The sequence below is a fragment of the Dasypus novemcinctus genome, chromosome 18 (genome assembly GCF_030445035.2).
Source record: "Dasypus novemcinctus isolate mDasNov1 chromosome 18, mDasNov1.1.hap2, whole genome shotgun sequence".
Taxonomy (NCBI): Eukaryota; Metazoa; Chordata; class Mammalia; order Cingulata; family Dasypodidae; genus Dasypus; species Dasypus novemcinctus.
The window spans coordinates 763,376-784,555 of NC_080690.1; the positions used below are offsets into that span (position 1 = coordinate 763,376).

General features: G+C 60.3%; 1 protein-coding gene across 2 annotated transcripts in view; it reads right to left on the reverse strand.

Moving 5' to 3' along the window:
• Positions 1-21,180, reverse strand: part of SPG7 (SPG7 matrix AAA peptidase subunit, paraplegin) — a 44,574-nt gene that overhangs the window by 5,355 nt on the left and 18,039 nt on the right. Inside the window, exons 4-13 of one of the 2 annotated variants that reach the window (XM_004471919.4) lie at positions 20,861-21,102; positions 16,413-16,552; positions 15,423-15,525; positions 14,108-14,233; positions 13,655-13,817; positions 12,926-13,099; positions 5,672-5,796; positions 4,705-4,807; positions 2,094-2,204; positions 449-564 (exon numbers count right to left, since the gene is read on the reverse strand). In XM_004471919.4, coding sequence (XP_004471976.1) covers positions 449-564; positions 2,094-2,204; positions 4,705-4,807; positions 5,672-5,796; positions 12,926-13,099; positions 13,655-13,817; positions 14,108-14,233; positions 15,423-15,525; positions 16,413-16,552; positions 20,861-21,102 — 1,403 coding nt within the window. Of the gene's footprint in view, positions 1-448; positions 565-2,093; positions 2,205-4,704; positions 4,808-5,671; positions 5,797-12,796; positions 13,100-13,654; positions 13,818-14,107; positions 14,234-15,422; positions 15,526-16,412; positions 16,553-20,860; positions 21,103-21,180 lie in introns of both variants that reach the window. The other variant, XM_058279556.2, reaches the window with a different exon arrangement.

Here is a 21,180-nt window from a genome sequence, read left to right on the forward strand (position 1 = left end):
TGCAAAATCAGGATACACAGACTTCAGGAAGCAGCTGCCGTCCCATGCCTCAGCTTTCCACAGAGCGACCCATTCTGGGCTGGTGAGCGGACGGTCTGACCACCACATGACCGGGCCACTGGGCACAAATGACATTTAAGCAGCGTATCTAAAAATGTGCACTTCTTCCCGATCCTCACTAAAGGAGCACAGAGATGACAAGGACCATGGCAATTCCTGGTTTAAAGACTGCACAGGTGAGGATGGGGAGGCCAAGGCCCCAGACACGCCTCTCGGTCCAGGGAAAGCCAATTCCTCTCCAGCCATTACCCTTACCGCACTGCAGGCCCCCGGCCTGAGTGTGGTCCGCGCCTGCGCTGCACCACACTGCCTCCTCCCGCCTGCAGCACTTCGTCTGCACTATCTCAGAGGCAGGCCTGGGGGCTTTGAGCTCCCCGAGCAGACTCACCTTCATCACGGCCTCCGTGTGCTCCAGCAACCAGCCGACCAGGGCGTGGCCCGACTCGTGGAATGCAACCACCCTCTGCTCTGCCTTCGAGAGGATCTTGCTCTTTTTGGCGGTCCCTAGGACAGTGTCAAACACTGGCGTCAAGCGCCAGCACCCGAGGCACCAAGGACGCCCGAGCAGCGCCGCCAGACAGCACAAGCAAGGCCGGTCTTGGGTCGCCACCAGCCCTCCCTCGGGCCGCCACCCACACTACTCCCCACTGCGCCCAGCCCGGGAGGAAGCTCAGGGAAGGGTGCTGGAGGAGTCGCCGTTTCCTCTACTTCTGCACGGGTGAGACAGTCAGAGGGACCCCGCAGTTTCCAGGAACAAGTGCAGCCTTCCAAACGCATCCCCCGCCGCGTGCCAGCACCACGGCCCTCGGTCGGTTGGCTGGCCGACAGGGTGCTCCGCTGAGCGCAGAGGCAGGAGGGGTCGGCAGCGCTTGAGGGGGAGGGCAGCACCTTGCTCTGGACTGTCGACGGCGCTGAGCGACGGGTGTCCTCTGAGTTCTGAGTGCCTCGTGTTTCCCTCGGACAGAGCAGTGGCAGCGCCAGCAGCCTCCCTTCCACCCCTCAGCTGGAAGCCTCTCAGCCATGAGGTTTCATTCGCTGTTGCCCATTTCCCCGGTGGCAGCATATTATGCAACTTGGGTGAGCTCCGGGTTCAGCGTTCTTGGTGTGCTGTGCTACCAGGACAATCTACTTTCCGTTCGCCAAAAGATTAGACAGTTATAGGCTCTTCCCCAGGCACACGGGCTGTGGCCTATCAATCACCTCCAGCAGAGCTGACTCAGGCTGACGGGACGAGCTTTACTTTAACACAGACGCATTCCAGCTCCGATAGGACAGGAAGTTCTCCTGGGCCCTCCCGGGGCCCCTCCTCCGGGCCGGTGATGGCCGGCGCACTGACCGCCATGTGACACACAGACCCTAGTAGAAGCAGGGCAGCTTCTCGTGTTTTCTGTGCCCCTGCCGCCACGAAGGGGGCCTAAGCCGCCCCCTGCACCAGCTCCTCCCTCGCAGGGCCAAGCCTTCCCCAAGCGCAGCTCACTGCGCGGGAGCGTTCTTCTCAGACATTAATGCAAACCGAGGGTGAGGGGCCACAAGGAGTCTTAGCTCCCACCCGGGGCTTCCGGCACTGCGCACACCTGTGGCGGGCAGCCAGACCCCCAAGCTCGGCTCTGAGGAGAGAGCCCCGACCCGCCGGGGGCCGGGGGTTTCTAGACACTCCCCCGCAAGTCCGCAGACCCCACCTGGAGCAGCAGTGGCCAAGCACTGCCTGCATCCAACCCTCTCAGACGGACCAGAGCCTGCGGCCTCAGTGGTCAGCAGGGCCAGTGCGGGAGCCAGTCAGCCAGTGGGGCGAGGTGCTGCTGGCATGGCCTGAGACCCCAGCGGCTCCTGGCCGAGCGCACAGCCAGTGGGGCGAGGTGCTGCAGGCCTGGCTCTGCGGCTGAGCACCGCGTGGTGCCCCCCGGCTCGGCAGCAGGCTCTCCCACTCCTACTTGAAGACGAGTCTGCTGCCGGGTAAGTGAGGCTTGCGGTTTTGAGTAAAGGAAGCTGTCGAAAAGGCCCAGCCTGTAGAACACAGGCGCGCACGGTCCCACCTGCCAGGACCCGCTCCACCGCGTACTCGAAGTCCAGGGTGTGCACAGACTTGTGTCCCTCCCGTGCGGCGTGCAGCGCAGCTTCATTGCAGATGTTCGCTATGTCTGCACCTGTCGACACAGACGACGGGCAAATGGGCCCGTGGCCTGGACCCTCGGGCCTGTGGGGACGGACAGGACACGGGGTGGGTGGGAATCTGTAGCTGCCCCTGCCCCTCTGCCAGAGCGCAGGAAGGGACCAGGGGAGTGAGGAGGCAGGGGGAGGCGGGTGAGACGGAGGTGCAGGGCAGGGGACCAGGAGGGAGGGCCGGTGGCTATGGCCACTTCTGACCTGCCAGACCTGGGCCTTTATATAGCAGCAACGAGCCCGAAGGCCCGTGTCCGGCTCAGCTCTCCACCCTTCCTACAGGCGCGGGGGCCAGGAAGGCTAAGGCTCTGCAGCACCTGCATGATTCCAGGTAGGGGCTCAACTTAAAAACAACCCAGGAGTGGGTGGAGCTCAGCGGCTGCGCACCTGCTTCACAGGCTCAATCCCCAGTACCTCCCGAACGAACAAAAACAAAACTAACTAAAAGGGGAAAAGTCCAAAAGGAAAAACTACATGGTAGTAAAAGTATTATTTCCCTTTTAAAATGAAAGCCAAGAGAAAAGACTCATTCATGCTGCCTCTCCGAAGAACTACGGGAAGGATCCCGACAAGCCACAGAGGGGCCTCAGCTGCAGGAGGGCCTCGCGCTGCAGGCGCCGTCGGCGCGGGCGGCAGGGGACACGCGGGCAGGGTGAGGGCCTCGCGCTGCAGGCGCCGTCGGCCCGGGTGGCAGGGGACACGCGGGCAGGGTGAGGGCCTCGCGCTGCAGGCGCCGTCGGCCCGGGCGGCAGGGGACACGCGGGCAGGGTGAGGGCCTCGCGCTGCAGGCGCCGTCGGCGCGGGCGGCAGGGGACACGCGGGCAGGGTGAGGGCCTCGCGCTGCAGGCGCCGTCGGCGCGGGCGGCAGGGGACACGCGGGCAGGGTGAGGGCCTCGCGCTGCAGGCGCCTTCGGCCCGGGCGGCAGGGGACACGCGGGCAGGGTGAGGGCCTCGCGCTGCAGGCGCCATCGGCCCGGGCGGCAGGGGACACGCGGGCAGGGTGAGGGCCTCGCGCTGGGCGGGCGCCGTCGGCCCGGGCGGCAGGGGACACGCGGGCAGGGTGAGGGCCTCGCGCTGCAGGCGCCGTCGGCCCGGGCGGCAGGGGACACATGGGCAGGGTGAGGGCCTCACGCTGGGCGGGCGCCGTCGGCCCGGGCGGCAGGGGACTCGCGGGCAGGGTGAGGGCCTCGCGCTGGGCGGGCGCCGTCGGCCCGGGCGGCAGGGGACACGCGGGCAGGGTGAGGGCCTCGCGCTGGGCGGGCGCCGTCGGCCCGGGCGGCAGGGGACACGCGGGCAGGGTGAGGGCCTCGCGCTGCAGGCGCCGTCGGCCCGGGCGGCAGGGGACACATGGGCAGGGTGAGGGCCTCACGCTGGGCGGGCGCCGTCGGCCCGGGCGGCAGGGGACTCGCGGGCAGGGTGAGGGCCTCGCGCTGGGCGGGCGCCGTCGGCCCGGGCGGCAGGGGACACGCGGGCAGGGTGAGGGCCTCGCGCTGCAGGCGCCGTCGGCCCGGGCGGCAGGGGACACATGGGCAGGGTGAGGGCCTCACGCTGGGCGGGCGCCGTCGGCCCGGGCGGCAGGGGACTCGCGGGCAGGGTGAGGGCCTCGCGCTGCAGGCGCCATCGGCCCGGGCGGCAGGGGACACGCGGGCAGGGTGAGGGCCTCGCGCTGGGCGGGCGCCGTCGGCCCGGGCGGCAGGGGACACGCGGGCAGGGTGAGGGCCTCGCGCTGCAGGCGCCGTCGGCCCGGGCGGCAGGGGACACATGGGCAGGGTGAGGGCCTCACGCTGGGCGGGCGCCGTCGGCCCGGGCGGCAGGGGACTCGCGGGCAGGGTGAGGACCTCGCGCTGGGCGGGCGCCGTCGGCCCGGGCGGCAGGGGACACGCGGGCAGGGTGAGGGCCTCGCGCTGGGCGGGCGCCGTCGGCCCGGGCGGCAGGGGACACGCGGGCAGGGTGAGGGCCTCGCGCTGGGCGGGCGCCGTCGGCCCGGGCGGCAGGGGACACATGGGCAGGGTGAGGGCCTCACGCTGGGCGGGCGCCGTCGGCCCGGGCGGCAGGGGACTCGCGGGCAGGGTGAGGGCCTCGCGCTGGGCGGGCGCCGTCGGCCCGGGCGGCAGGGGACACGCGGGCAGGGTGAGGGCCTCGCGCTGGGCGGGCGCCGTCGGCCCGGGCAGCAGGGGACACACGGGCAGGGTGAGGGCCTCGTGCTGGGCGGGTGCCGTCGGCCCGGGCGGCAGGGGACACACGGGCAGGGGCGAGTGGTGAGGGCAGGGCCCACACCAACAGCCATTGAGCCCGACAGGACCGGCAGGTCCCTTGGGGCCTCAGACACAGGTGACACCCTTTGGGACTCCGGCCTCCAGCCCGCCCTGGGGTGCCCTCGAGAGCAGGACTCTGACAGCAGCCGGCTGTGGGTGGGAAGGCAAGGCTCTCCCTGACAGGGGTGGCACGTAGAGCACACGCTGCGAAGGAAACGGGTCCTCGTACCACTGAATCCAGGGGTCAGCTCGGCCAGGCGCTGAGAGTAAAAGCCGCTCGCCTGCGTCAGCTTCAGACTCTGCAGGTGCTGTTCAAAGATCTCCCTCCTCTCCTGCAGCCGTGCAGAAGAGAAAGATGCCCGCGCGGGTCTTTCCCAGTCACAGCCAAGGCGGGGGCAGGCTCGTGTGCGGGACGCGGGGGAGGCCCTTCTCTGACGCCACCGCCCCGGAGACGGAGACGAGAGAGCAGCCGAGACGAGAGAGCAGCCGTGTGTGAAAAGCAGGACGAGGGCTTTTCAGCCGCTTTGGGAAGCCCGTTCAGCGAGCGGAGAGCGCTTTGAGGAACGGTGGAACAGGAAAGCGAAGAGCCTCAAAGGTGGCCGGTTCCCTGGGGAGCTCCCGACTCTTTCTTTTTAGGTTCCAGGGCTTGAACCCAGGGCCTCGTACACAGGAAGCCGGTGCTCAGCCACCAAGGGGCACCGCTCCCCTCCTGACCACCTTCACACGTGCACCGCCAAGGCTGGAGGGACAGAGTCGAGGACCGCCCTCGTCCCCCGCCCGCCCCGCCCAGCAGTGGCTTGGCAGGTGGGCCGCCGGGCTCCTGCTCCTCGGGGGGTGGGACCCCACGAGGCCTGGCGGGCAGCCTCAGGGCAGCCACACGGCGCGGCCTCCAACTGGGGAAGCAGACTCCACAGAGCCCCAGTGGGGGCACAGCAGGGTGAGCGGACGCCCCTCCTTTTCCCCCTGGACCCGGCTTCAAAGGATTGCTCTAAAGGTCAGCCCAGGCCAGCGTGTCCAGCCCCGGCTGCTCGGGACAAAGGACACATAACAGCGACGAGCAAGGCCGGCTGCAGGCCGCGACATGGCTGAGCCAGGGCTGCTGGGGGTTTCCCGAAGGGAAGTCCAGGAACGGGGGGAGGGCCCTGGGAAAGGGGTGTGCCTGCCACCCGCCGCCCGGCCCTGGCCTGCGCACTGACCTGCAGGGTGGGGAGGTCGATAAAGACGTGCCGGTCGAGCCTGCCGGGCCGCACCAGAGCGCCGTCCAGGATGTCGGCTCGGTTGGTGGACGCCAGGACGATGACATGGTCGGAGGTGCCCATTCCTGGGGACAGAGCAGGCGCAGTGCCTGAGGACCAGCCTGGCGCAGGCCCTCCGCAGAGGGAGGGGTTCTGCTCGCTGCAGGCCCAGGCCCACAGAGCGCTGCTTCCTCGGGCCGAGGGACACGACGCACCTGCCTCGCCCTCCCCACAATGAGGTCTCTCATGCGAGTTTAAAAGCAAGACCAGAAATCCCCACCGAGGACCTGGCGCACGCGGGACCCTGACGCCCGCCTCGAGGTGTGGACGCGGGACCCAGGGGCTGCGGCCTGCGAGGCGAGGCGCGCCGGGGAACGTGCTTCTGACGCAGGGTGACGTGGTCTTGCGTGTTTCTCCGATGGTGAAGAACACGTGCTGAGAACGGACGACCCCTGAGCGGGAGCGCGGGGCAGACCCACAGTCATCGGCAGCAGCCACGGCGGGGTGGGCTCCCCACACGCTGCTCTCCCCTCATCGTTAGGTTTGAAAAATTCCATAATAAAGTTAAAAAGAAGAAAGAGAGAGCAAGCGATCTAGCGTGTGAATTGCTAACACATGGAATTGTGACACATGGAAACACCTAATAAGTCTTTTAACAAAAGTGGAAACTTAAAAGAAACATCAGAGAGCTTGAAGCCCAGAGCTCGTCAGACACGCCCTTCACCGAGCCCGGTCCTCCTGGTGGCGAGGCTGGAGGCGGGCACAGGCTGCGGGCAGCAGCTCTGCAGGGCGCGCGGCTGCAGGGCCGGCCAGACGGGCTGGTGCCCAGGTTGGGCGGCACCACGAAGTCCCTCCGGGTTCTGTCCTCTAGAACACGATACATGGGAACGGGATCGGATGGCCGAGCGCAAGAGCACAGCAACGGCCTGCCCTGCTGCCGCAGAGACCAGGCTCGCCAGCACGCTGTAGACACGTCAGGGCAGGCGGCCTGTCCCCGAGGCAGCGCGGATGCCAGGGCGTGGCACCAGCTCGTCCCGCAGTCTCATCCAGCAAGACCTGCAGCCTTCCCAGCCAGGCGTTCAGAAACGCCCTTCTCCTAGAGGCCGAGGCTAACCGTGACCCGAAAAAGCTCTGCCCTGACAAGCACTGCCTGCCCTGGAACCGACTGCACCGCTCACGCCCAGCCCAGGCTCTTGACAGCTGCTGGGTTTTCAGAAAAGCCCCTCAGATGCCAGTCCTCACGTCAAGGTGACGGTGCAGACTGGGGCTAGACCCCTCTCACCAACCGTAAAACGTGTGTGCGTGAAGGTCCCAGCCGTCGCCTCACGCGTGCTGGGTGCCGTCCTCTGCCTCGTGTAGATGGTGGAAGCACCGCTGCAGTCAGGATTCAGGACAGTTCCCTTCCCACAGAGCTCTCCTCCCTGCTGTCCTGTTAGGGTCTGCCTCTCCCGCCCCGACGTCCCAAACGTGCAGCAGCCACCAGCCCGAGGCCCAGGCCGGGACTCGGCCGTTCTGATGGCGTGATGGCCGGAGCCGGCATGTGGACTCCTGAGACTGGCTTTCCCTCTAAGCAACACCACGGTGCCCCAGGCGGGTGCGCTGAGGGGTGGCGAGTGCCTTCTGCTGCGGTGGAGCACGCCTACACAGTCAAGCCACTGTTCCTCGGGCTGCCAGGTGGACCCTCTTCCGGTCCCTCTTGGGATCTGAGGCCCCTCCCAAGTCTTCACACTTCTCCCAACGAGGACAGAGCACGAGAGCAGCAGCCTCACAGCCGGACCACCAAACACTGAACACCTTCCTTGAACTGGAGTAAAGTCAAACTGTCAGCACGTTCCCTCTTGCTTCTCTACACAAGCCTGCACCAGATGAACTGCCGTCAGCCCACACGCCCGCCATCCCCGGCCCACGGCCCCCGAGAGCCTCCACCTCGCCTGGGGTCTCTAAGTCACTCTCAGTAACATTTTTCCAAACATGCCTTCGCCATGCAGCAGATGGAAAGCGCTGCGCCTCTGTCTGACGTGGAGGCAGAAGGCGCCGTCCAGGAGAGCTGCAACTCAGCCACCCAGACAGGCCCCACACTTGGCATGAGTGAGGAGACCCTGAGGGCTCGCTGGCACAGAACCGCCTCCTCGCAGGCTCCTGCGTCACTGGTCAGGGGCGGCTAAGGCTGCTGTCCAGAGAGCACCCGGGGGAGCCTCAGGTTGGGCCCCACGGCACCCACTCCCCAGGGGACCAGGAGATCCTGCCTGAGCTGACGAGTCGCCACATGCCTTGCTCTGTGGGCCGAAGCAGGCTGACGGCAGCACCTGCGCTTCCTGTCCGGGCTCAGCCACCTGGACGGCGATGCCCTCGGGGAGGCTGCGGGAACTCAGCGGGGTGGGACGCAGGCAGAGAAAGCCCCAGGTGAACAGCGCTGGCACCATAAGCCCACGGCAAGGGCGCCTCCAGGGTGAAGGAAAGGCCACACAGCAAAGGACCCGAGCCCTGCAAGCACGCTGAGAAAGGGCCTGTGGTAGACTCACTGCTCTTTTCTTTTTTAAAGATTTTTATTTATTTACTCCCCCCCATCCCGATGTTTACGGTCGCTGTCTGCTGTGCCCGTTTGCTGTGCGCTCTCCATGTCTGCTCGTCTTCTCTTTAGGAGGCTCCAGGAACCAAACCCGGAATCTCCCATGTGGGAGAAAAGTTGCTCAACCACCTGAGGCACCGCTGCTCCCTGCTTTGCTGCGCCTGTTTCCTCTTTGTGTCTCCTTGTTGCGTCGGCTCACCCTACCAGCTCACTGTCGTGCTCGTCTTCTTTAGGAGGCACCGGGAACTGAACCTGGGACCTCCCTCCCCTGTGGTAGGCAGGAGAGCTCATTTGCTTGAGCCTCATCTGCTTCCTCCATTACTAATTTTTAACGTCAACTTTAAAATAACTCAGAACATGACACTGTCCAACAGCTCAGTTCACGCTGAGCTCTGAGGCTACACAGCAGAGCAGGTTCCGAGAGATCCTTTGACTGCGCATTCCCACGTGGAGCCAGAGCTCACCGTCCCGCCACAGACGCCTGTGCTGAGGCTCTCGCTGGAGGAAGTGCTGACGCAGCGGAGCGAAGGGGTCGCTGAGGACTCGGTGGGGCCACTGCGCCGCCCTGGCCTGCACGCTGCCGGCTCCCTCGCAGCAGACCCGCCAGGCCGGGGCTCCCCTTCTCCTTGAAGACTCTTTCCCATGCCCAGCGCAGCGTCAGGAGCGCCTGAGACAAAGGCTCCGCATTCTCCGTGTCCTCTGATTGCTAATGAATAGAGGCTTCTCTCCCAGGGAGAGGAACAAAGATTCGCTTCAGAGCTTCCGAGGGGCTGAGAAGGCACAACTGTTTTTGCACAAAGGGGCTTGTTTCAGTGCTGGCCCAGCTCAACCAGGCGCCTTCGAGGGCAGATTCCGGTGTGCTGTGCTGTGGGCTCGAGCAAACCCTCAGCGGAAGCAGTGGCTCAGCGGGAAACGCACCTGATGAACACGGCTGGGGGGCTTGGGCGCCCACAGCGGCGGTCTGCCTGGACAGTGCAGGGCGCTCTACAGACACGTGATCACCTCAACCAAGGCCGGCGCTCCGCAGTTATGCAGCTCGCTCTTGGGAGTCTCCTTTGTGGCCCCTGGGCCGGCCCTCCAGCCCACACGGAGGTGGCCGCAGATTACGGCTGAGACCAGGCGGTCCAAGCAGTCTGTAAACAGTCCTGGCTGGAGAGGGGACCTGCGCAGTCAGGGGGACCCTGTCCCCACTCCCTCCCGCTCCCTGTGCACAGGGTGGGAACTGGCCCCAGCGCAGACTGTGAGGACAAAGGAGAAACTCCCCCATCCAGCAGGATGCTGCGTCTTAACTGTGCACTGAGGTCTGGGTCGGCCAGCCAGACCCCCAACAGCTTTCAAAACACTGTTTCCCCGCTGAACAGGAACCGTCTGGGCCTGGCCTGACTGCATGGCTAGAGGTAGTGGTGACGGCTGCCAGCACTGTGGAAGTACTGAATGCCACGAGCATTTAAAAGGGGAGGGAAACGGCCTTGGTCCAGTGGTTAGGGCGTCCGTCTACCACATGCGAGGTCCACGGTTCAAACCGTGGGCCTCCTTGACCCGTGTGGAGCTGGCCCATGCACAGTGCTGATGTGCGCAAGGAGTGCCATGCCATGCAGGGGCGTCCCCCGCCTAAGGGAGCCCCACGCGCAAGGAGTGCGCCCCGTAAGGAGAGCTGCCCAGCGAGAAAAAAAGTGCAGCCTGCCCAGGAATGGCGCGGCACACATGGAGAGCTGACACAACAAGATGACGCAACAAAAAGAAACACAGATTCCCGGTGCTGCTGCTAAGGATAGAAGTGGTCACAGAAGAACACGCAGCAAATGGACAGAGAGAGCAGATAACTGCGCGGGGGGGGGGGGGGGGGAGAAATAAATTAAAAATCTTTAAAAAAAATAAAAAGGGGGAGCCGATGTGGGCCGTGGTCGAGGGCCAGTTTTCACATATGAGGTCCCAGGTTCAATCCCTGGCCTTTCCAAAAAAAAAAAAAGCTAACGTGGTAAATTTTATGTTATGTGCATTTTACCACAATAAAAAAAATGTTAAAACTTTTCTCGCACCTTTGCCACTCGATATCACAGAGATTTTTCACACTTTCAAGAGGCAACCAGAGGCGACCGTTAGAGCACACGCTTCTGTGTCTCCCAGCACCACCCCAGAGCCGAGGGCAGCCAGTCGCGGGCTGCAGGCTGTCCGGGCGCAGCCGCCAGCTTCACCCTGCCTCTTGGTGACCGTTAGGCCTGTGGTGGCCAGGCCAAGGTGTCTTCCGGTTTCCCTCAGCACTCCCCAGCTGCCTGTGTCCTTGAGCGACCTCCAGAAGCAGTGGCTGAAGCCATGCTGAAGGTCACACAACACTCAGGAAACTTGAAGGTGAACAAAAGAAAAGCCACACAATATGGTTTCTGAAAACCTGACGGGCCCAGAGGCCCCCTTCTTTACAGCCTGCTCGGCGAGGCACAGCACTGGGACATTCGGCAGAAGGGCAGAGGAGGCAGAAGCCCCCAGGCAGGTGCTGTCCTGGTGGGGGGCAGCTGGAGCGCCCGGAGGCCTTGGGCCACAGACCCCGAACCTCAGGCTGTGCCTCTGGGGGTCCCAGCGGAGAATCTTAAGGCCACCTCCTCGTCACATCTCCATAGGCTGCAGCTCTTTAGAATCTTACTCCCTTAAGTGCTCGCTCCTTGCGTGGAAGGGGGCCAAAGAGCCACGCCACTCAGGCCCAGGGGCGCTGCGCAGGCTGGCCAACGGCTGCAGGAGCCCGCACGGCCGGCGCCGACGCAGTCACCCTTCTCAGGCCACCCTCACAGCGCGGCATTCTCCTCAGAGTTGTCGGAAATCACACTTGCCCCTCACAGCGACTCGAGGCAAGCCCAGCCCGCCCATCGGAGCAGCAGAGAGCACTGGCAGGGAGGAGGCGGGTGCCAGTGCCAAGGCACACGACGCGCCCGCCATGATGCGCACCAGACCCCCACGGGGGCTGTTACGGTGACCGGCCTGACCAAGCATCACTGTCACAGAGACAAAAACACACTGACAAGCTCCCAGCTGGAAAAACCAGCACCCAGGGTGACCGCCGGGCACTCCCTGGTCTGATCCTGGCCGAGAGGACACAGGGGCCCTGGGGTCAGGGCAAGGCTGTAGGTGGCGATGGGAGCCTCGTCTGGGGAAGCCACGTCCAGGGGATGCTTGGACGAAGGGCCTAAGGGAGTGCTTTGGCTATTTTTGAGATGTTTTCTAGGTCAGCAATACTCCCTGTCCCGAAGGCTCCCTTGTCTGTTCCTTTTTGTTCAGTTTGGGCTCATTGTCTGTTTCTTCTTTTAGGAGGCACCAGAAACCAAATCCAGGATGCCCCCCCCCACCCAAATGGGAGGCAGGTGCCCAACTGCTTGAGCGACACCCACTCCTTGCTCCTTTTGTTTTTGTTTGCTGTCTGCTCGTTGTTTGCTTGTTTGTTTTTTCTTTAGGAGGCACCAGGAACTGAACCTGAGACCTGCCATCTGGAAGGCAGACACCCAACTGCTTGAGCCACATCTGCAACCTGGTCTGCAATTATTTTCAAGTGAGAGGTTTACTTGTTGAACCTGATGATAGATACCCAGGATCTTTCACACTTTTTCCCCTACTTTCATATTAGTTTAAGAACTTCCATAAAAAAGCATGTTTTATTATAGACTGAAGAAAAAGGTTAAAAAATATTTGGTCCTTCGCCATGTATGATAAAAATTCTACCACAGGCTAATAGATACACTGTGCCAAACAGCAAGTACCCTATAAATGGGAAAAAAAATGAATAAGTAGGTTAGTTAACACTCTTAGAACCAAAAATACTTTTAAGAAAAAGTGTCTCCCTAATCTAGAGAGACAATTCTAACTAAAACTCTGGTTAAAGAATAAATTAAAGACAGACCTTGCAGGAAGTGGACGTGGCTCAACGTTGAGCACCCGCCTCCCACACGGGAGGTCCCCGGTTCTGTCCCCAGCCCTGGCACCTCAAAAAAAAAAAAAAAAAAAAAAGGCCCTGCAAAAATAGCTCAAAAGAGAAACAATTCCATGTCATCTTTCCCGGGTCACCTCCACTGAAAAGGAAAAGGAACTCCGCGAGAGCCAAGGTCAGGAGCGCAGAACCTGCTGGCGCAGCCCAGGCCAACGGTGGCACCTTCTGACTGGCACCACACCCACCCGCACGGCGCAGAGAGGCCCACGCCAAAGACCGAGGCGCTAGGAACAGTCCTCGACCTCCGTTCACGTTCTTAGTCAACTTCCTTGAACTGTTGTTTAAAAACCCGGGTTTCAGGGAGCAGACGTGGCTCGAGCGGCTGGGCGCTGGCTTCCCACAGGGGAGGTCCCGGGTTAAATTCCTGGCCCAGGTACCTCAAAAGAAGTTTTTTTTAATTAAAAAAAAAAAGGCAATCTGGCCCCCAACACTTAAATAAAAACAAACAAATAAAAGCCATTGTCTGTACAGAGGTGGCAGGGACCCACTGCTCCCGCAGGGCCTGCCTGCAGTACCCCCTGCTGGAGACCCCTCTGCAGGCGCGCACCTGTCCCTTGCCTGGGCGGGATGAGCAGCACAGGTGAGTGCCTGGAGGACAGGCAGCGCCGCGCGCCGGCCTCCCCTCCACAGAAAACCACCGTCTTGACAGCTTGGGGCTGCGCAGGGCCAGGCTCACCGTCCATCTCCACCAGCAGCTGGTTCAGCGTCTGCTCCTCCTCGGTGCTGGAGAAGCCAGACGTGGTGCTGGAGCGTTGCTTGCCCACCGCGTCGATCTCGTCGATGTACACGATACAAGGGGCCCGGCTGCGAGCCTCTCTGAAGAGGCTCCGTACACGGGCAGCACCGAGGCCTGGGGGTGAGAGCGGGTCAGGGCGCCCCAAGACGATGGGACAACACTGACTACTTAACGTGGACTGTGCTCTTGTGCCGGAGGCCAGGCCGGCTTTTCCAACGAGGTCAACACCAAATCTGAACAGGCCTCCACTCAGCCAGCAGCCCAGCCCTGCTGCGCCCAGTGGAGGGTGCTCCTGAGGAGCCTGCAGCGCCCCGTGAGGCCAGGAGCGAGCCTGCCACCCTCAACTCCCACAAGACCCCCCCACTTTCTACACTCAGTGTGGATTTCAAGTGAAAGGAGAGCTACCCAGGACAGGTGGAGGGACAGGACAGCAGAAAGACAGAGGAAAAGGTGGGCAGGACAGGTGGAGGGACAGGTGGAAGGATAGGAGGGTGGGAGATATGTAGGGACAGGATGGCAGGAAGACAGAGGAAAAGGTGGGCAGGACAGGTGGAGGGACAGGTGGGCGGGACAGGTAGAGGGACGGTGGGCAGGAGGGCAGGACGAGGGGACAGACAGGACGGCTGAGGAGGCCGATGCTGCCCACCCCCGCCTCCAGCCAATGCCTACCTCCGATGACCTCCACGAACTCGGAGCCGGCCATTGCCAAGAAGGGCACCTGCGCCTCAGTGGCCACGGCTTTGGCCAACAGGGTCTTCCCACAGCCGGGCGGCCCGAGCAGCAGGGCACCCTTCGGGACTCTGGCGCCGAGCTGGAGGAAGCGCTCTGGGCTCTGGAACAGCAGCAGAGGAAGAGGCAACGCTGAGAAGCGCACACGGCGGCCGGCTCCACGGCCAGCAGGCCCTCTCCGCGGTCAGTGGTGGCTCAAGGGGCACCGGGAGAAGCCCGGAGCCATGCCGTACCCAGCGCCAGCCCTCGGGCTGCTGCAGCCCCTCTGCCCCCACGGCAGGCCAGCCGCCCACGGGTCCCCGCCAAAGGCAGACAGAGGGCATCTGCTCGTCCGGGAGGGGCCGGCACCCCCCACCATGGCCCGCAGGCCCTGCTGAGCGGCCTGGTCCTCACCTTCAGGTAGTCCACAAACTCTCTGACTTCCAGTTTGGCCTCATGCATTCCGGCCACGTCTTTGAAGCTGACCCCTTTCCCCGCCTTCCCGTCCACAATGGTGAAGCGAGCCGTTCTCAGCTGATTCTGTGCACAATCCGAGAAAAGAACACTGCAAGCCCTCAGCACCGGGCCCTGCCTGTCCCCCACCCCGCTGACGTGGGCCAAGCCCTCTCCACATGCGGGAGGCAGACAGGTCAGGCGGTCAAGGGTCAGCCCTACAGGGGCAGCACTTCCCTGCCGGCCGCTCAGTGAGCTATCTAGCAATTGGCCCTAAAGACAAGGCCAAGGTTTTTCACAGAAAGCATCTCAGAAGTGATTCCTAAAGCTAAATGCATGTGTAAATTTGATTATGATAAAGACTGAAAAAAAGAATACAAAGAAAATCCCCGCAACAGGTGATTTAACAATGGCTTTTGCATAAATGAGCTTATTTTTTAAATATGATTTTTTCCACAATTGTTTGGTGTGTTTTTTTTTTTATTAAAAAAGTAATTCTAATGCTACTCAGTATTGGGATGCCTTACTAAAAATGTTAACTGGCAAATTCCTGGCACACAATCTCGCAAAATAGATAATACTCTCAGGAAGTCACTTTAGTGAGAACTCTACTTTTAGAAAGATTATACAAATTATCAGCTATGCACTCAAAAGATGTGCAAAGCATTCATCACACAATTATTTAAAATACAAAAAATAAAGAGCCAAAAATACGTGAAAATTCTAGAACTGGCTAAAAGAAGTGCAGCGCAGCCCACTTTGAAACGCGCGTGCCTGCTAACATGCAGGGCAGGTTTCTGACGTGTAAGGGACGCCCGGGCATGTCCGGGTGCCGGCAGGCACCAGCTCCGAGGGAGGGGTGCAGGTGCTGTCGGCAGGCTGGTGACCCGGCCCGAGGGCCCCGCCCAGCACGCTCAGGCCATCTGGACCCCATCGGCCATCCACACGGGAGACTTCATGACACTGGACAGGAAATGCTGCTGCAAGGGGGGCACCTCCCATGCATATTTAGGTTGTTCTTTTAAAGAGAACCTATAAAATGCCTCATCTTTTTACCTGGTAGGGCAACTAAGAGAGCTGACACTGAACACTGCAGGTGAGCTGCCTCCGATACCCCTCAGCGCAGGCCGCTGGTGTTGGGGACAGAGGGGGTCTGGTCACCGCAAGCCCACAGGTGAGCTCTCACCGTCTACCTGCTCTGCGGTTTAGGGGACAGCATACAGCCAGTAAAGACAAGTCCTGAGACTTCGAGCACAGCGTGATTCGCACGACTTACGAAAGCACTGAATCCGCCTTCCCTTCCGGTCATTCCAGCCAGGCGGAAGACGTACCACAGGATGGCCACGCCCACCGCAGTCATCCCCACAGCGTACAGGGCACTGGCGAGAGAGGGGCAGGTTAGGGCCTGAGCCGGGCCGCCGAGAAGGTTCACACGCAGAAAAGCCAGCCCCGCCTTGGCAGGAGGCACCCAGGGAACAGCAGGGGAGAGGCGAGCGGACCCAGCTCCCACCACCCTCCTACACAGTCCCCACATTCTCAGGCGGAGTGTGGAAACACCAGACAGCATTTCATCTGCACAGCACCAGGCTGGAGCAGCCTGCAGCAATGCCCGGTAAGAGTAGCTTTCAATGTATTCGACAGATTTTTTTTTTCAAGATGGACTGTCGGTTTGATTAGTAAGGTAAAGTAAGCAAAGCAGTAGGAAAAAAAAGGGGGGGACTCCTTGCCTAAGCCCGAGAAGCATCTGCACTGGTCTTCCTCTGGTGGGAGCAAGGCCTCCTGCCCCCCATCCTTCCTGCAGCCCCAGACCTCTGTGCTCCGAAATCAAGGGGCATGGAGCAAGAAGTGCCCGTGCCGGCAGCACTCTGAGCCTCCTCGTCAGTCACGCTGCGTGTCGATGAGCCAACAGTAAGCTGAGCCCGAGACACGGCTGCGACTGGCTCCTGACACTGTCCCCGCAATGCCGTCACATCAAGTGACGATGTGGGGGTGCGTGGCTGAAGGCCCCCACAGCTCCTACGTGTGCCTTGTCCCATCTGCCTATTTGGAAAGGGCGCACCCCAGACGTGCTGGGCCAGGAAATGTCATCAAACGCTCAAGACCCTCCAAGAGGCCCCCAGCACTGCAGCTGACCCTCCCACAAGGGACTCTGGTGGAACGCGGGCAGGGGAGGTGGAGTTCTGTATGTTGAGCTTCTCACACACGCCTGCGAGGTCGCGCTGGTTTGGTCTAACAGCTAAGTAGCCAACAGAGACAACCGACATACTTCCCAAAGAATCCTGTACGTTTATAGGAGACCGGAATCCTGTCCTTGGCCTCGATATTCAGCTCATCTTCAGCTGCTCGCAGCTTCTCTTCAAATTTGTCAATATTTGCCACCTGCATTCGGTACATCAAGGCCAGCCGCTGGGGGCACAAAGCAAAGGGCGTGGGGATCAGAAGGAACTCCGCGCTTCACAGACAACTTCCGATGCTCTAGTGACCAAAGGTTAAGAATGAGCAAATAGGGGGCGGATGTGGCTCAGGTGATTGGGCTCCCATCTACCATACAGGAGGCCCTGGTTCAATTCCTGGGGCCTCCTGGTGAAGGCGAGCTGGTCCACACTGCTGTAGAGAGCTGATGGCAGGCAGCGAGCACAAACAACAAGGGGGGAGGGAGAATAAATAAATGAAATAAAATAAATATTTAAAAAAATTAATAGGGGAGCAGATGCAGCTCAATGGCTGAGTAGCCTGCTTCCAGGTTCAATCCCAGTATCTCCTAAAACCAAAGATTTAACAAATAATGATTTCTAAGACATTGTACAGATGCTTTTTAAATGAGCCAAGAGGGTTAATATCTAAAATGAACTGGCTGGGCCGACCTCAGAGTGCGAGCGTTTCAGGAAAGGGTGGCCCTCCACCCCCGTCCGACATCACATGAAACACCCCATAGCTGACCTCTGCTGCAGCCTCCTCCTGGATGCCGAGCCCTGATAAAGGTTGTGGCCTTGTGACTCACCCCTGGTCCTGGCCTCCCCCTCTCCCCTCTTCCGGTTCAGCCCCTGAATGTTTATTAATGAAAGAACCGGTCATCAGCATCCCAAGGTATAATCCCCCTGGATTTCTGCAGGCACAGGAGGCAGTTTTGGGTCATGAGGCCACTCTGCTCCTTTGCTTGCGCAGCCAATAAAACTCTGATTCCCTCTAGCGTGGGACATGACTCCTGGGGATGAGCCTCCCTGGCACCAAGGGATTACTACCAAGCATTGGCTAGTGATGCAACTGGAAAAAGACCGTGAATAAAAGGGTGAAATGGTAAAGACAAATGAGTTTATATGGTTAAGAGGCTTAAAAATGAATCAGGAGGTCATCAGAGGGATGGCACTTACGCACGTCTCAGCAGGATCTCATCAAAAGACAAAGTAGATAAAGCCCCAGGTAGTGGTGCCCCTGAGGGCTATGGAGACACCCATGTCTTACAGTTATGGCAGAAGGCTCCAGAGTTTGGTGTCTTGCCAGCGGGCCCTACTTTGGAGTTTGTGCTCCTGAGTGTGATGGAGTTGGACTCAGATACGACTTCTCTACACACGCCTCTTCTGTCCTTTTATTGAACCTGTGGTTGGCACTGGGGTTGGTGAGTGTATGTCCAAGAGATTTGAATCTCTAGGCTGTACATGCGCCAGATGGGCCCTGAATCTCAACTGAGTTGCAACACCTACTCTCCAGTTCGCTGGATGCACCCAGGACAGCTAACAAGGAGGTGAGTGAGGATGGACAACCAACACACCAAGGAACTGAGAGAGTCTATAACTGCAAGCAGGAGAGTCCCGCCCATCAACCACATAGGATCAAAGCCCTCTCAAGAGGCAGAGCGGGTATCACCATCCCAGAGTCTTCAGGATTCGGAAATAAAATATGGACTAGAGTGGACTTACTAGTATTCTACTATAGACTTACTGTGATTCTAGCAATGGAAGAAATTACATCATTGATGTGAAGACAGTGGCCACTGGCGTTGTTGAAGGCAGGGAGAGGGAAAAAGAGGAGAAATATGGGGGCATTTTTGGGACTCGGAGTTGTCCTGAATGACACTGCAAGGACGCAGGACATTATATACCCTGCCATAACTCACTGAATGGACTGGGAGATAGTGTGAACTACAATGTAAATTATAATCCATGCTATGCAGCAGTGCTCCAACATGTGTTCATCAATTGCAAAGAATGTCTACACGGATGAAAGACGTTATTGTGGAAAAAGTGGGGGATGTGGCAAGTGGAGCATATGGGAATTCCCTAAATATATACACACACACACACTTTTTTTAATGTTTAAGAATTAAGTTTCAGATGCTCATTCATAATGGTTTTAAGATTTATTTATTTCCCCCTCTCTCCCCTTGTTGTCTGCTCTCTGTGTCCATTTGCTTTATGTTCTTCTGTGTCTGCTTGTCTTCTCATAAGGCAGCTCCGGGAACTGATCCTGACACCTTTCAGACTAGGAGAGAGGTGATCATTCTCTTGCGCCACCTCAGCTCCCTGTTCTCTTATGTCTCTTACTGTCTCTCCTCTGTGCATCTTTTGTCGCATCATCTTGCTGCACCAGCACTTGGTGTCGGCCGGCACTCCTCTTGGACAAGTTTGCCATACGGGCCAGCTCGCCTTCACAAGGAGGCCCTGGCCATTGAACCCTGGACCTCCTCTATGGAAGATGGGAGTCCAACTGCTTGTGCCAAGTCCATTTCCCTACATTTTTTTAATGCAACATTCTGTGTGATCTATGCATCTTTTAAAAATAAATGAAAAGTGTACTAAAAAAAAAACAAAACAACGCTCTTTGAAACCCTGGTCTCAGGAATTGGCTTGAAGCACCTCAGGAGAAAAGCACCCATTTTTGCTCGGGATCACTGTCACATGCCATTCAGAAACAACCAGGAACCACAGCAGGGATGCACAGAGTGTCATGCATGGTAGGAAACTACAAAACAGAGTAGGATGATTCTGGAAGCTTCAACAGAGGATGCAGCAAAAAAGCTGTGTTGAACCACTGGCTACACCAAAAATTCAATTAAATAGGGTTTCTTTACCGCGGCTTTTAATCCCCCCCTGTCACACACACCTCCACCTGAGGCCCCTCCTTACGCAGCTTCCTAAAGGTGAGTGGCTTCAGCATACCCCTGAGGCCACCAGCCCCCAGGGTGCAGACAGTCGGACTTCCTGCACTCCTCCAAGGCCAGCAGGCAGCTCCGGCAGCGGAGGGAGAGGGGTGTGGTGTGGCTCTGCTCGAAACTGCCGACAGGGACCTCGAACGTCCTCAGACGGCCGTCCAAAGACGGGCCTAAGGCAGAGATGAGAACAATCCAGCGGTCTGGAGTCGCGGGGCAGCCACACAGCTCAGTGAGCCTGGACGCTGGGCCTCCTCTGCTGCTCAGCTATGGTGACGGAAAGTGTCCCTGACAGGCTCCAGGGACATGCAAACCTTGAACCTCTGTCTTCGTTCTGGCAGGTCAGACAAAACCAGCAATTTCAGCCAAGAGAGTAAGCACCAGCGAGATGAGCTCGAGTTTTGTGTTGGTGCGCGTGGCTGGAGGTGGTGTTCAGGGGCAAGACGCAGCTCTGCCAAGCTCGAGAGCCTGACAACCATGTGGAAGGATGCCTGCCACACAGGGCCACCCGGAGCTCGCCTTCGCGTTCATGGAAGCTGCTCTGCACACAAGAAAGCCAGCAAGTTCCCACCAGCATGTGCCTCAAGCAAAGGGGCAGCAGGAGGAGTGAGGGCTGAGCCCCGGCGCCCACAACTGACAGGTGCTGGGGAGACAGAGGCAAGCCAGCGTCTCCACCCACGAATCCCGGGAGGGCGAGACTGCCACGGCCCGTGTGCTCCTGCACGGCAGCTGTAGTTTCTCAGAAGACCCCTCCTGGGGAGAGAAGCAACTACTCCAGAGTGACCAGGAGGGGTGTTACTAAAGCAAAGGTACTGCCTCCCCAGGCCAGGAATGACCGAAGCCCTGCAAGGCTTCTTTGGCACCTGCCCAGGTAAACACACGGGCTGCGGTGGCCCCAAACCCAGGATCCCAGCTGGGCCCCTCATCTGATGGGCGGGACCCTGGCAGGGAGGTCCTGGTATTCCCACAGCCTAAGTGGACTGTGCAGCACAGATTCTAGATCATTCTCCTAAGAGCCTCGTACACACGCTTTCCAGAGTCAAACTTCTCCAAGCTCAGCCTCCTAACAGTCTCGGGGCCTACTGGAGCACCTGCCTGTCCCAGCTCTCACAGCCCATCAAGGGTGGGGCCTGGGGGCTCCTGGGGGACAGACAAGGGCAGACATGAACCACCCAAGAGCTGCCTCCTGTTCCTTGCCCCAAGGCCCAGCCTCAGCTTCTAGCTCTGAGGCACCCGCCCTGCGTGCTGGTCACCACCTCTGCCTGTCCACGCTGGCCCGGCTGTCCAGCTCCTGGCGATGTCTCAGCTGGCCGAGCAGAGGCTCACCTGATAGCTCCCGTCACCTTGAACCCAACCTGCTGGCAGCCCCAAGCATGCCCCGGGCTGCCGAGCGGGGCCCCAGGCGCGGCCCCAGGCACGGCCTCCTTCAGCCCCGGGCGCCGCCCCTTCCTGTGTGCAGCCCCCTCGTCAGCCTCTTCGAGCTCCCCACTCCGCAACAGCCCCGTCCTGGAGGCCCCACTTTAACCCCCAGGCACTCAGACGTGGGGAGGCGCGGCTGGAGCACTCACCGGCCGCCCGAACACCACGGCCCCCGGGTGCAGGTACACCTCCACCACGTCGCTCTCGGGCACCACCTGCACCCGCTGCACTTCGCCCTTGGCCAGCATCTCGTGCACGAAGTCGTTCCAGGAGATGCTGCCGCCGCTGGTGCTCAGCGAGTTCAGCAGGCTCATGACGACGGCGATGACGAGCAGGGTGCGCAGCCGCTCGCGGTACATCTGGTCCTCGCGCTCCTTCCGCCTCCTTTCCTCTGCAGAGAAAATCGGGCAGAGTGGAAGGCCGACAGGGCGGGCCACCTTCCCCCAAGACACTATCGCCTCCTGCGCTG